This window comes from Parasteatoda tepidariorum, chromosome 2 (genome assembly GCF_982258835.1).
Source record: "Parasteatoda tepidariorum strain Cologne lab strain chromosome 2, Ptep-v5.0, whole genome shotgun sequence".
NCBI lineage: Eukaryota > Metazoa > Arthropoda > Arachnida > Araneae > Theridiidae > Parasteatoda > Parasteatoda tepidariorum.
In genome coordinates, this window is record NC_141756.1 from 46,119,314 (window position 1) to 46,135,621 (window position 16,308).

General features: G+C 26.7%; 1 protein-coding gene and 1 long non-coding RNA gene across 14 annotated transcripts in view; one reads left to right on the plus strand and one right to left on the minus strand.

Annotated features, from left to right (window-relative positions):
* The window catches only part of LOC107452551 (uncharacterized), a 90,500-nt gene that overhangs the window by 59,817 nt on the left and 14,375 nt on the right, over positions 1-16,308 (plus strand). For all 13 annotated transcript variants that reach the window (XM_043046741.3, XM_071177478.2, XM_043046746.3 and 10 more), the window contains 7 exons: positions 157-385; positions 3,124-3,223; positions 3,797-3,936; positions 8,091-8,160; positions 9,054-9,171; positions 11,936-11,969; positions 12,879-12,918. In XM_043046741.3, coding sequence (XP_042902675.1) covers positions 157-385; positions 3,124-3,223; positions 3,797-3,936; positions 8,091-8,160; positions 9,054-9,171; positions 11,936-11,969; positions 12,879-12,918 — 731 coding nt within the window. The remainder of the gene's footprint in view (positions 1-156; positions 386-3,123; positions 3,224-3,796; positions 3,937-8,090; positions 8,161-9,053; positions 9,172-11,935; positions 11,970-12,878; positions 12,919-16,308) is intronic.
* LOC147815253 (uncharacterized) lies at positions 14,159-15,391 on the minus strand. Its single transcript, XR_015431361.1, has 2 exons — positions 15,236-15,391; positions 14,159-15,020 (listed from the first exon to the last, which is right to left on the minus strand). It is a non-coding gene; the product is annotated as an uncharacterized LOC147815253 (long non-coding RNA).

The following is a 16,308-nucleotide window of genomic DNA, read 5'->3' on the forward strand; positions in this document are numbered from 1 at the left end:
ATTTATTGACTTTATCAAAAAGTTTTCTTAACCTTTATTTAAAACACAAAAGCTTTATTTACAAAAATAAATGTTTAAGTTTTTTTATGGAAGAGTTGAGCTTTTACTGTATATAATTTATTGTGTTAATTTTTTTTTCTTTTACTTCTACTTTAGGAAATTGATACACATGATGATACACTCTATGGACATGTTAATGAAGCGGAAAAAGTTATTGCTAGCAGACAAGTTATAATTGAGAATCGGAAAATATCTTCAGACACTAAATTAAAATTGGGCAAAAAACAAGAAAGATTAACTTTTAGGGAAAAAGAACCAATTTTACCTGAATTAAAACGCATCCTAAATAGAAAGAATCTGAAGACTGTTGATTCTTCATTAAAAGGTATACTTTTTTTTAATAAATTTGTTTATTTTTCATTTTTTTATAATTATTTCATTTAATCTATAGAGAAATGTTTGATCTACCTGTGAGGAAACCAATTTAAGCAAGGTTTTGAGTTCAATGGCTAAATTCTTTAAATATTTAAATATTTTTCAGATATTATTGAATAATAAAAACCATAGTTTACCATCCCGTCCAAAACTCTCTTATTCTGCCCAAAACAATTTCGATAAACTCCTCAGTATGTAATTAGATATAGTAGAAGTTTTATTTAAGCAATACAAAAATATTGAAAATATTAGTTATAATAATAATCTAACAACTTATTAGGCAAGCTATTATTAAAGATAAATCCATATCTTTAAAGAATATTAATTTAAAAAAAAAATATTGTTTCATCCTCTGGAAGTATAGTTTTTTGTAAAATGCTAAACAGTTAAAAAATTGGTAAGAACTATAGCATATAATAATATATTAATCAAACTGTAACTTTTAAATCAGAATTTCATCTTTGGCATATTTTTCTAAAAAAAATAAATAAATAGCTTCATTTGCTATAATTTTTAAATTACAATTAATTGTAGAATTTCAATTAATAAACTTATGTTTAAAATAAAATTTCCATAAAAATTATAATTGCATACTTAATTTTTATATGCAATAATTGAAAGAGAGATAACAGTTTAAAGAGTTACATATAAAGTTTTACTTATTTTCAGAATTAAAAGTTATGAACTCATTCATAGCCATTATTCAATCTGTTCAAGAAGTTCAAAAGTCCAACCCGGGATGAAAATATTTTTTTCAGAAAAAAGTTTTTTCTCAGCATATCTCAGAGGGACCACATCTAAACCCAAATAAAAGTTGCAATTCAAAGATTTTTCGGCCTTCATTAATGAAAAATATGGAAGACTAGAGTTTTCCTATTTTATTTTGACTTGATGTCAGTAAAAAACACTTTCTTAATGTTTATTTTTCTAGTTATTGTTATCTTGTATTTTGCAGACTAATAATTTTATTTCAAGAAATTTTAAACAGGTGCAATTCTGTTAATTTCTTTCTTTAAAATGAAGATATTTTTTTTCTAATAATGTCATTTGCAAGTTGATCTTTATTTGTTTTTCATGTGTTTCTCATCCTTTTGGACGAAGCTAGTCTGATAGTATAAAATTTAAATTAAACTTAAGCAACATAAAAGTTTTTATGTACAACTCTCTTATATTTAAACCTTCAAGTGTTGAGCCCCTGGATAAAATTGTACAGAAATTTTCCTGCCATGCACTATTTTTCTATTCAATGATATTCATAAAGAGGTTTTCTGATGCAAAAAAGCCTGCATTTGAAAGTTTGGATAAAACCAAGACTAATACTCAGAAAGATGCTCAATGTTTTAAAATTCTGCTAAATATTAGTTTGATTAAGCTTTTTAATCTCTAATTGATTTTGTTGAAGTTATAAACGAAATTCAATTTTGAAAGTTATTGATAGAGATTGAATCTCTGAATTCTGCGAACTTGATTTAAGGTAATTATATCAACTGAAAATACTTTAAGTTTTGTTGATAATGTGCAAAGACAATTACCAAATATTTTTTTACTTAAAATCTTTATTACATGCACACATTTTTAAGGTAACATTTGTTATTAAATATGTATATGATAGACAACTAGTTGATCTCTCAAAAAAGGTTTTTGTGTGGCACAAATGATCTATACGTTAAACTTACAAAAATGTTAAACCTTCAGCGAAAAGTTATTTTGAAAGATATTTGTTTACTTTGGATTTTGGCACCAATTACTAAAATGTTTAATTTGTAAACATTTGAATGATTATAAATTAAAAATTTGATTATTAAAAATTTACTTATGTAAAGTTAACATTACCTAAATAAATTTTTCATACAAAAGTATTTCCCTGGCAAAATTAGTAGTAAATTTCTGAAAAGAATAGAATTAAATTTCTTAATACCTTACTAACATACCTCAGTTTTCTCTCAGATAATTCTACTTATATTATTTCTTTGAATTCGGAGTAATCAATACATTTATCATCACAAAAAGTGTTGGATTTTATTATTTTGAAAAAAACTCAGAGAAAGATCGTGAAATTTTTTTAAAAAATACCTTGAAAATCGGGGGAATGGCTTAATATGAATTTCGGGTACATATAAACTCCTTTTTTGCAAAAAGTGGTAAAAATTCTGACAGATATTTTATGATGTTTGATTTTGATTCATTTTATTTTATGCTAATAAATAAGTATATTCTCCCCCTCCCCTCGCCAACTACATATTGATAAAAATGTTAGATAGGTAGAAAAATTAAGGAAACATTTTTTCCCCAGGATGCAGCTTTCCTTTTAAAAGATAATGATAAACTAGATGATGCTTTTTTAAGCAATTTCTTGAATCTCCACGAATACCACCACTTATTAACAATTAAAACACATATATTATATATATGTGTGTTATAGCTGTTAATAATTCACCAGTGGAAAGAAACAGATTTAAAAGGTTTCAGACTACCAGTTTATTAGTATTACTTCTGAAATGATATCTTTCAAATAAGTAGCAATCCTGCATTCATCTCATCTCCAAGAGTAGTTTTACATGATGATATTGTCTCATTTCTTAGTATAAAATTGATAACAATGAATATTTAGATAAATATATCTATTTATTCAAAACTTCTTTTTGGATGCATATATAACTTAATTTTATATTAAACTTCTTTTTTTAGGTGCAAAAAGTTCTAGCTCTAGTTCATCATCTGACTTTAACAAGCTTTGTAATACATTGAAGTTAATTAAAGATAAATTAGAAATTTCTGAGGAAGAAAGGTAAGCGATATTTTTATTACTCAATTAAAATTACTTTGTATTGAATTTTAATTCTTTAATTTTGTGAGATAAATTTTAATTCTTTATTGTGTTGTTTATGCTATTATTAACACTAACAAAGATAACTTTATTTTAAAACCAATTTAACGTACTTTTATTTTAAACACTAACCTTCAAAAATATTTTCTTTTGATTCCTATAATCTTTACTGTGTGTTTCTATTTGATTGGTGAAAAAAATTTTTTATATATTTATAAAAAAATTTTTATTTTGGTTGGGTTAGTCTATCGGATCTAGTTATCCGTTCATAGCATATATATATATATATATATATATATATCATTTTTAGTGTTAAATTTTACTCATTGTGATTTTACATTCATAACGACTTTTTGCTTAACAAGAATATAATTTTACTTTTTACAAGTATAAACAAATAAGTTACATTTTTATCAAATGAGTGAATTATTTTTCTTGACATTTAAAAGTTTTTAAATAACTGTATAAAAAGAAATCTTAAACAAATTTCTTTAAATATTTCTCTTATTTATACATTACATTTTGTTGCTATAGATCATGCCAAAGTTCTGGAATCTCTAAGGGGACAATGGAATCAAATTTTGTGAGAAATCCTTTTATTAGTTTGCAATCTACTAAACAGCCAAAATCTATTTTGCGTAAACCCTCACATAGTTTTCCAAATGATAGCAAAGGTAAGTTAACTTTTTTATCCAGCCCATTAGTCTTTAAGAAGTAAGTTGTATAGAAATAAGACTATCAAAACCAGTTTGTTTTTAATAAAGTACTGAAAAAATTTCTATTACGTACTTTGCATGAAATAAATATTGAGCACACTGCTTATTTCTGGGTTCCCATGGGCTCAGGGAAACATGGAGTTATCAGGAAATTTTATTGGTGAAAGGAGATGGAATAATAAAATTTTTGGGCAAAACCTGAAAATATCCTGCAACAAATCTAAAAATTATTAATTTCAAATTTAACGGTAACAATAAGCAGGCAATGAGTTTCAAAATAAATGAGTTTAAACTATATTTATTATTCTTTTATTATTATATTTATTTTTATTGCACGGTGCAAAGCGTTTTTAAAAAGTGTTTAAGGGGATTTTCGTTTTTTGAAAGCCCTTAAAGTTGCTTTTTTCATTGGGGTTTTTAAAAAGTGCTGAATTTTCTCTTTTCCAAAATGGGGATTTTTTTCTTTCCCATGTTCATTTTTGTTACAAATTATGCAAAAAGATATTGTTCATATCATTATATTCAACATTTTCACAATTAATTCAACCCCAATCTATTTCGGCATAACATCGGTCCCTAGCATAGGAAAACGCCATTTGTTTTTACATGTTAAATAAAAAACCTGCAGGTCCGCGTCTGCTGAGCTGGCTTCAGTGAGGATGAATTCTGTCCTCTCATGTGAAACTCTGCTGCATTTTGCTTGAGATTCTCGATTTCAGACTTCAATTTCGGCCCTCTGAAATTGAACCGAAAAAGTCTCTCAAATTTCTGTTGATTATGGGGACCAACTAAACATAGTCAATATTTTTCCCCTAATAGCCATACAAAATCTTATTTCTCTTGTTGATTTTATCGTTGTTGACTCTCCATCGTCTTCGTCCCTAGCAAGCTAATGGCCTTCTCGCAATATTCTATTTATATATCAGTACCATAATCTTTGAACTTGACTTGGGGATCATTCACTGATTATGTATTTTCATGTGGGTCTTAGAACAATCAATAATCCTAAAGCTGCATCACCTCTAAATTTCCATCTCATTTTTATTCTTTAAATTTGAGAATTATATTGAGAATTTTAGGTGTATTATTTATGCTGCACCAACTGCATAAAATTTTTGTAAACTTTTATTGTACTTGATTACTTTTTTTGCTTATTATTTTTTATTAATCATTGTATTCTGTATATTGAAATATCTATATATTTAATTAGTATATATATTAAATATATAATATGTACAGTAAAGCGCCGATTATACGAACCCTTATTATCCGAACTATGTCCAAATTCTTTTTTTAAAATTTTTTTTATTTGAAGTTTAGAATATTTTTTTTACTTATCGACTCGACAGTTTTTCTATATTTAGAGGAATAAATAATATCCACTACATCTGAAAACCATATTTAATTTACAAGTTAATTTGCAGTTTTCTTATAGTAGCCATACATGTATTGCTATACAGTTAAACCTACATACCCCTTTAGACCTCTTCAACTGAAAATTATCTTCCAAGAATGCGAGCTTCATTTTGACAGTCTACACTGGTTGTAATGCGGAAGGAGTTTATGAATAGATAAGTGCTGAAGTTCTACAATTGGGGGATTGGTAGTTGTCACATATGGCTAATGATTAGTGATTACAGTGCTTGGAATCTTAAATCTTGGAATAAAATTCTTAACAGAGAAGCAAACGAAACTGTAGTTTCTGAATCAATAGATCTTCTGGATGAAAAGATGCCAGGTTATGCAGCTGAAGAAATAAAAGACTAGTGTCAAGACACTGAAAACGACCCAGGGTTTCAAATTTTGAATGAAAATCAGAACCCCACAGACAATCAAGTTCAAGATAGTTCTTCTCATATGGAAGCATGCAATTCATTAGATATTGCAATGAATTGGCTAGAACGTCAAAGTGATGTTGATCCAGCTCAGTTGATTGATTTAAAAAAAATAAGGGATATGGCTGCTCAAAAAAAAGCATCTTCTTTGAAACAAAAGTCTTTGCTTGATTTCTTTTGCATTGGAAAATAAAGAGAAATGTGGTGAAATCAGTGATTGACAAAAAAATATTTAAAAAGCTGAAATATGATAATAATAATTCTAAATGAAAAAAAAGTTTTAAAAAAAATAAGTAAATAAATGAAAAATATTTATTTATTTTTCATAAATTTTTTTTTTCATTTATTTTTTATTATTTTACGAGCTATTTTAGATAGTACTGCCAGTCCTAAGCCTAGAAAAAGTGTGAAGGGAAGTTAGTGCTTAAATAACAATCATTTAAACTAGATTTTAAACAACTTTCTAGTTATTCGAACTTTTCATTATCTGAACAGTTCGGCAGTTCGGATAATTGGTGCTCTGCTGTATATATAATATTATTATGTACATGGTCACAAAACTCAATTAGCAAAATTACGTTAGTATTTAGTGAGAAATTAATTACTGTACTTTTGAAATGATCTGAAGAAAATCAATAATCCTAGTAGATTTTTTTATTATACATTAGAATGCAAACTAAGAACAAAGTAAAAATATAATGAAGATATTGAATAAAATTTTTCAGTTTAATAATGATACTTTTTGTTCCATTTTCAATGAATTTGAATTATACATTTACTTTGCTTCCTACTTCAGCCATGTAGTTTAAAATGTATTATGATTTATTTTTAATATTTCAATTATAATTATATTTATCTAATTATGAACTGAAGTTCTTGAAAGTATATAATAGAAAAATACAAATAAATTATATTCTTTATTTATAAAAAATAAAAAAAAAATTAAAAAAGAAACTAGCCTAACTCACTAGTGAGTTAACAATGCAAAAAATGCTATATTTCAAAATTTCTCAATATATTATTTTTCAATTTAAATACTGCTAATGGAATATTAAAAAATTGTGAAAAAGAAGTTATTAATTGAATTGGGTTTTTATCTCATAAGTTGACATTTGATTTTTGTGAGTTTAAATCTGGTGTTAAAGTTTCTTTACAGACTTCTTGTTTTCATTACAACGGTATTCGATAAAAAAAAAATGCATATTTTTTATTGTTTAGTGAACAATTTAATGTATTACGGAGGACCAGAAAGTAATGCCATTTTGGCGTATTAAATATTCTTTAGTCTTAGAAACCAATTAAATTTTTTTTTCAATTCATTTTCGATCCGCCATTGAAAGGTTCTTGCTAATGAGGGTGAATACATTACTGATACAAAATAAAATGTAGATAACAAACATCAAAACGACATTGCTTACTGGTCCCCTTAATAAGAAAGGATCATGCATTGCAGATATGAAACATTACATTTTCGAGGTTCATTTGTGTTTCTTTAATCCACTTTAGATGAGTGAATCATCATTCTTTATGTGTTTCATAAGTCAAATTGTTACAATCATGCTCTAGAACTGAAAATATTTAATAACTAGAAAAATATATGTTAATGACATGTCCAAATTCAATCAGGACTAATTAATATAACTGCGCTATCTATGTATAATGTTTTTATTAGCAGAACCAGCTGGAAAATACTTTTCTACTCTATAGAGAGAGAGCAGAACATGGAATTTAAATTCTTACAGTATTAGCCAGTCTAAACCTTTGGCTCACAACTATTTTCATGAAAGATATTTAAAAAATTTTAAAATGTTAATAGATGTAGTATAAAGAATTTTTTGGTATCCAAAATAATAAAAGAATGTAGAAACTGAAAAATGGAAACATGTTTATTGCAAAGTAATAATATTAACTTAAGGTTTCAGTGAGGTGACAATAGTTTCAATATCACACAATACACTTATTATAAAAATAAGACAATATCGGAATATCAGAAATTTTCTTATACTTAAAAGCACTATTCTTGCATAATGCCTTTTTTCGGCACTAAAACTCCTCTTGCCATTCTGTTATTCTTTAGACAAACATTTTTACACCAGAGTCAAACTCTATTACTTGCTCATTAGTCTTAAATATTTGGCCGAGAGACAATTTTGCTAACTGATGGAGATTAATATTTTTTAAACTAAATATTATGCATTTCTAACTAGTTTAATGGTAAAGGATATCAAGTGAATGGGACAGTATAAATAAATATAATATTCTTTTATTTTTTTTTAGAAAGCGGAAATACGCCTAGTTCAGAGTTTTCTATCATTGATTATACTGCTCAACAAAATGTTCCAACCAAGTAAGTATAATGCCAGTGTAATTAAAATTTCTTAATTTCAGAAACAATTTTTAGCTCTGATAAAATATGTTTTAAGTTATGGAGTTCAGATAGAACTATTTTTATATTGAAATTTTGATTTTGATAATTTTTTTAGGAAAAAATTTTTTTTTAGTTAATTAAATGGTATTTACTTTTTGCCTACTTCTTAATTATTTGGCATAAACAATTCAAAATAATAAAATTAAGTATTATGTTTTATTATTTATTTTTGTGAAATAAATAATATTATTAAAATTATTGTTTTTCATTTGTTTCAATCTAAATTTAATTAAAATTAAATCATTGTTGATTAAAAAATAACTATATTTAGTACCTATAATATTAATTTTTACACAAGATTTGTCATCGTACCTAGCTCCTAAATAATCAGATATGAGACTTAAACTGTAGTTAAATTAATTCAAACTTTTTAATGTTGTGACGCTCTAATAAGCTTTTTTTTTTCCTTAAGACAAAGATTTTTTGAAACCCTCCAGAAAAAAATATGGGGAAATTGTTTTATCTGTTTAATGTAAAAACGTATGTGAACAAATTTTTAATAGAGAAAGAAACTCAACTGTCCCATTAAATATATAGGTAACAAGACTAAATATATAAATCGCTTATACAATAATAACTTATATTTTTTTAATATATATATTTGTTTTAAGTCTGAGAAAAAATTTATCTTATCTTCATATTTATTAATGTAAGAATTTTAATTGTGTTACCCTCTGATTTGCTTCCTCTTCTCCCAAGTTGTGAAATGCTAAATTACCTTTTTATGTTTAAGTTCTTTAATATTGATACAAGCAATTTTAAATATTGATAGTATTAGTTATTATTCTGTTTAACATTTTGAATTTTTATAGCAATATGACTGTTCCTAGACAATCAAGTTATTCTGCTCAAGATGTTAGTTGCTTAAATAAAAAAGGAAATTTGTTACTTGGTTGTTCTGGTACAGGTCCTGGTCCTCCTCCTCCTAATGTAAGTAGAATTTGTAGGAAATTTTCACATTTTTTTTTTTATTTTATTTCCTCTTTAAGACTGGCTTGCACTTATGAGTTTAACTTTTTTATGATTAATGATGGGCTTTGCTTCTTTCTTGTTATCTCTTACAAAGGAATTGCTTAGCAATTAAGTGGAAGCCACAAATCCTAGGATTATTCTTATTATTTTCTTCATATGTAGTTATGTTGGTTTGAAATGGTGTCATTCATTTAGTTGATGTTTCCCTTAAAATTATAGATATTTATTAGTTTCTAATTTTCTTCAACTTCTTACTTAAAATGCATCAAAATTTGGGTTAAATTGAAAGGTGTATTAAATATTTACAATTTAGATAATGCTTTTGAAAATTATTATATGCAGTATTTATATACAATAGAAAGTCCCATATCCGGAATCGTTGAACTTCACAACCCCGGAAAATAGATTTTTCCGGATAATAGGTCTTTAAAGTAAACAAGTTAAAAAAAAAAAAATCTTCATTCGATGACAAATAGACAATAATTAGCGTCAATTTCAATCTAATCTGTTGGTCATTCAAGTAAATTAAACCGGCCAGAAGATTTTGCTAATCTAAAACAGAGTGCCTGGCAGACAGATTTGTTGCACATTCAATAAAAACAATCTTTAGCTTGAATTTTATTCCACTATTTCAAATAAGTAATTAAGTCCCAATAAAATTTTATAAAATCTTCTTCTATTATGTAAAAAAATAAACGTAAATTATATCCTAAAAAACATTCACAAAACAGATAAGATATATTACCTCAGTCCATTAGCACCCTTTGATAAAGTCGCACATTAACAACCTACAACCATATTTTCAACTGACCGGAACGAGATAAAACACACGTGTCAGTCAAACTGAATATCCTGTGTTGTTGTTATGTCATCTGCATCGCCGATGTGAGGCCATCCACAATGGGCATAGGCATGACATCATGGGAGAAGAGAAGGAAAAAAGTGCATAAAGGACACTCCGTTTTTACAACATACTCGATTAGCAATGATTCTGCTGTGAATCTGTGTGGTTTTGCCGATTTTTTTTCGGTAGCTTTTGAAACGGGTTTTTACCTTGTTTTTTAAATCTCAATGTTTTAATAGGATATTATTTTTATTTGCAATTATTCCGCAATCTAACGTAAATTTTCGATTGCTCATTTGTGGAATTGCTTTTTGATATCTCGATTTGTAACACTTTTTATTGCAATGTCAGGGTTCCCACGGTCCTTAAAAGTCCTTAAAAACTGCTTAATTTTTATTTTAGAAAATAAGGGCCCTTAAAAGTACTTAATTTTGGTATAAGTTTTTTAAAAGTCCTTAATTTTTTACCATCACTAAGGATAAGCAGAATGTTGCATAAAAATTTAAATATATTCAACTAAAAGATCCTCAGATTTTAATAATCATTTTATTCAGTTAACATTGCAAATTAATATACTGTTTTTTAATTTTTGTTCAATTTTTGGTTGCTTTAAAATTAGTTCATGTTTTTCACCAAAATGTTTAGTAACATTATGTAAAGTTAATTCATAATAACATGTTTGGCTGGAAATAATTTTGTTAAAGTTTATCATAAAAGTAATGATAACACGTTTGCTGGTCTAGTAGCGAAATATAAAAACTTCCTGTAATAATTTTTCAATGTTTTTGCCAATTTTCTTTATTTACTTTTTTTTAGTATGCATGAAAAAAATTGCTTTTATACATGAAAAAAATTCTTTTTTTACTTTTTTTTTAGTATACATGAAAAAAATTGCAAATCTTAATTTCTGCACACTTAATTTTACAATTCAATTTCAATGAAATCATTAAAAATGGAATACAGATTAGTTTAATGTGTTAACTTTTATAATCTAAATGACGTTAACTTTTAACAATCTGAAATTTTTTTCTTCAAAAAACCCGTCCCGAGTTTGCAAAAATAGCCTGATACTTCTTTGCCGAGCCCTGTTAATTAATACAATTATATCAGTGCTTACATTGTAATAAAATTATTTATTATTATTGTTTTTTTATTGGTGTTTTTAGAAAGGTAAATAATTAGCACTGTCACTGGTTGCATAAGTTCTTAATTTTTCAAAGAAGTGCTAAATTTTTTCAATAAAAAGTCCTTAAAAGTGCTTAATTTTTGCTTTGCTAAAAGAGTGGGAACCCTGAATGTGGTTTTCACGATCCCTGCATACTCATCCCTGCATACTTTATATATTATTCAATTACTAAATATTAAAATTTTTAACTATTGCTGAAATTAATAAATGACTTCTATTAAAGCATTGATAATTACTTAGCAATAAATTAAATATACCATTACAAGCTATTAGATAGTGTATTGGAAACTAGTAGATTACTAAATCGCTACTATTAGAAGTTAGCCAGAAAATTGATTTCAGTACTGTAGCCTCAGATCTACTATATTTGTCTTTGTGTCTGAAAATTGACCTTTATGTCAATGTGTAAAAATAAATCAAACAATCATAGTGCAATTGAATTCCACCTTCCAAGTTTTCCATTTTAAATTCAAATTCCCTAATCAAATCCTATTAGAAATTGTAAATTGTTTTCTAGATTGGAAGTAATACCTTAAAAAAATGCTTTTATCTTTTATATTCATGTATCAAAATTAAACTATTTTTGACTACTTTATAAAATCTACATTTACTTTTGCAAAAACATTTGCTGATTCCTTTGTTAAAATATTTCTGTGTTATTTGTTCCTGAAATCCTGTATTATTAATTCTAGAATCTGAAGAAAGCAAAGAGAAATCTGGAAAGAGGTAATTTTTTTTTCTTAAGTCTTTGTTCAATAATGCAAAACGTAAATAATTAAAAATGTAATTTCTTAAATGTATATTTATGTTTATATTATATTTAAAATTTGAGTATTATCAGGAATAAATATATTTTTCTTCATAGTTACAAACCCTTTTCTTTTATTGATAATAAACAATAAAATTTAATTCATGTAAATTAAGTTCATTTCAATGGCATTTTTGCAAAAATTAGAAATTTTCATGTCTTTTGAGGGGTCAAAATTAACTGTTTTTGAAGTAAAAAGTAAAATTTTTCATTTAGATGAGTTGGCTATTGTACTGTATGAGTTGGTATTGGTGTGAAGACTCACTGCTACAAAACTCAGATGAATATAATAAAACTTGTTCAAAAAGTTTCCATAGACAAGAAAGAAAAATGTTTTAAATAATTAAGCTTTTTTAATCGAACAGACAAACAATATTTTTTAAATTATCATAAATAATATAAGAAAGATTTGTATGTTGAAATTCTTCATTATATCATAGATATGTTGAGTAACATATATTGATATTTGACTTAGACATTTACTGACTTAAAGATTAGTATAGAAAGTACATGATAAATATAATAGCTGAGGTTTTATCTGCAATTAGGTTCTAAGGACTTTGTATGGTTTTTTCGGAATGTCCAGTAGATAGCAGCGCAATGCAATACAATTTATAATCTTCGTAAAAACATTTTTTAAGTTCTCACAAAAATACTCTATTAAATAATTTGAAAATGTAGTTTATTCTTTTATTGCTCCAAACTTTTTAGCTATCGTTCAAGTTTCATATTTCCATTCTTATTTAAAATAAAGTTTTGCTTTTTTTCTTTAAAGAATTTTTTAATTATAAATTATTATTAGTCTAAAGACATATTTTTTTATTTAGATAATGATGAAAGCGAGATTGAGATTCGAACAAAGAAATCGTAAGTATTTTGTTGTTTCAGCTTTAAAAGAATTTATTTTTGAATCCTATAATCTTTATCTGATTTTGTGATAATAAGAGAGTTTGATGTTTGAAATTTAATTGATTCAATTAGAAATTTAAAACCCTAATATAAAGGTAAAATCAATATTTAAAGTTAAAATAAATCATCTTTCAATTAAAATATATTATATTCTGCTAAAGTTAATTGAGCAGAATATTAACTTTTACAACATCATAATAAAGGCTCAATAGTGATATTCCCTGAGCTTCATCTGTAAATGCAGTACTATCATAATCCCTATGACAGAATTTTTTCGGGCTTTCTGCGACAAATCTCTCCAGCATTAATATCTTTCTGCAAGATACTTTTAATAATAACAAATATATATGTTACTAATTTAAAGTAACAAAAGCGTGAATTGCAAAAGAAAAGAAACTTATCGGAAAAAATAATGTAATTTTTAAAATTTAATATGTAATATTTTTTATTCTATTATTATAAGCTATATTCTCGCATTTTGTAGGGAGAAAACACACTAATTATTTCCTTTTTCTTTCTTTGTAAGTCATCATCAAATTTAAAAACAAATTAAAAATAGTGAAATCCGCAGCAGTAACTAAAGAAAAAAAAAGATCGACAGCGAAATCACGCCAAATCGAACTCTTTAAAAAGGGGGGTTAAAAATGCTTGTTTTCATTTCACGATTCAGCTGTTATAATAAATAATATCAGATTAAAAATATCAGGTTTTAAAGACTATGTGGAAATCAATAGCAATAACTGCCAAAAAAATAGAACGAATATTTCTGCAGAAAAGGAAACCAAAATGTTTACTTCATTATTCTCAAATGAAAATAGAAAAATTTACAAGTCTTTTTTTTTTCCCACTCCCATGCACAAGAATGGCATATAATTTTGAATATAATTCTGAAGAGAAGATAGAAGCTTTCGAAAATTTTTGCAGAAAAGAAATCAAAAATTTTTTGAACAACAATCTGAAAATCTCAAATGAAAAATCTTTCTGCAAGAACTCAGTAAAATTCTGCGAAAATGTCGCTGTGTCGCCACGATTCTGCCACGGGGATCATAATAAAAGCCTCTCTTAGCCTTAAAAGCATTTTTTCATCAGGTTGCTCATGTCACTAGTATTCCCTTTTATAAACTCAGTATATTTAATCATCTGGCCTAATTTGAAAGATAATTAAACTAACATGGCAAATAAAACTGGATACTATATAAAAACTTAATACAGTAGAGAACCAATTATCCGGGATGCTCGGGACCATCGCTATCCCGGATATCTGAATTTCCCGGTTTTCTGGATCGACCAAAAAGTGTCGTTAATCGATGTTTTATCGAACCCGAAGTACAAGGAAAAAGTGTAATGCATAAAGTAAGAGTAAAAAGAAAGGTACTCCTAACTTTAAAAAGAAAAAAAAAATGGTAGAAATATAACATTTAAAAGAACAAAAAAATGTGCAAGTTTAGACAAGAAAATCAAGTTTAAAAAATACAAAATTCTCATATTTATTTTTTAAAAATAATTACAATTCCTAAATTAAATAATATAAACAAAACCAATGATTAAATAACGCAATATATTTCATACCTAATTATACGGGGGAAACGATAAAATAAAAGGAAAACTTATTAATCTAAATAAAAACACTTGAAAATTATCGAACCGAGACGATAGTTAAAAAAGGCACTAGCATAAATATTAAAACCCGAAACAAGGCAAGATCAACGGAATTGAAAAAAAAAAAAAAAAACCTAATGATAAAATTTATGAATAAAAAGAATTAATTTATTGAGTGCAAAATTTATCGCGAAAAGAAAAAAAATCAAGCGTAGTGGAATCAGAAAAACAAAACTGCAATCTGCTTCATAAAATAATCCTATGTTTAAAATAATAAACAATTCTCCTTTTATTTTATTTTTGTTGTTGATAAAAACAAGATTTTTAATTACAGCAGATGTGATTCCACACCAAGAACAACTTGTAATTGATACCGCACTTCCAAAGAATAAGAATTTATTCAAAAGAAAAAGATTTTATTTTTATTAGTCGATGTCAAATAAATATATTTTTCTCTTTTCCTTTTCTGTTCACTGATATGCATGCAATGCATTTTCCCCACCCCCCTCGTAAATCAAGCAGAAAACGAAATCAGCATGCCACGCCCTTGAGTTTGATTGACGGCCTAAAGGAAAAAATAAAACATTCCTGCCTTCAAGGTCACGGAGGAAATGACGTTTCTCTGGGTAAACGGGGAAAAAAATCTTCCCCTTCCTTACATTTTCCTCTACTCAACTTCAAGGATGAGTCCAATTTCCGCTTTTTTCGTTCTAGTTTAAAATGGCGGGAAATTCGAGCAAAATTTTTCCCGGTTTTCTGGTTTCCCGGTTATCTGGATACCGGATAAATGGTTCTCTACTGTACTATATAAGCTACAGACCTGCCAACTCATTGGCTTTTGTGTCCAATTTTAGAACCTCAGACTACCTAAGTATTTTCTCAGTTGGGCACCTGCATACTTAGCATGTATCTCTTGAAACTCTCTCCTTCATATCGGTGGCGTGATTTAAGTAGTTGAGTGTATTTGGCTCATCGTTAGAGTTTTCACTTTTAAAAATAAGAACTTTTTATAAAATGTCTGATAAACCAAGAACTTTAAAAAGTATAACCCTTTTAACAAAGCGTATGCATATGATTTCTATTTAAGAGTGATATCTTAATTCATGCTAAAGTAGATAAATTAAATTTTATTTTAATTGTTTCTTTTTTAAGCTTGATAATCTGTGTTTATGAAATTTGAAATAAAAGATGGCAAAACTTGCTTATTGGTATTCTAGAAACTTAGTTTTTTGCTTTACACTAATGAAGACATTTAAATTTTCGGATCTATGCAAAAGGGTGTAAAGTTAGTAACTCAAAAAGTAATGCCTACAGTGTGTTAGCCAAAACCGAGACCTAATTTTACTTTTTACCATAACAAATTTTGGAGAATTTGTAGACTGGAGAAACAAACCAGATAAAAGTATCTGCAAAGTTATCATATACTGTTTTTTAAAAATTGCCAGATGAGTCACTCAGTCTGCTTTAAAATATATTATTTTGAAATAATCTTTAAATATCAATAATTTTGTCTTAAGTATTTACATTTAACAGAAAATATTGTCAATATTTGCTTTGCCACTCAACTCCTTAAAATTGCTCCAAAAGAATCTTAAAATAAGAAACATGCCTTTTCAAGGAATATTTATCTAAGAATGTTTCAATAATTGTAATTCAAGAACGTTTAGTATTGCAACTTTGATAATTTGTCTTTACCGTGCTCTATACGATTCCAGTAGTCGGTTCCATCGTAAATGTTTTAGTATAGTA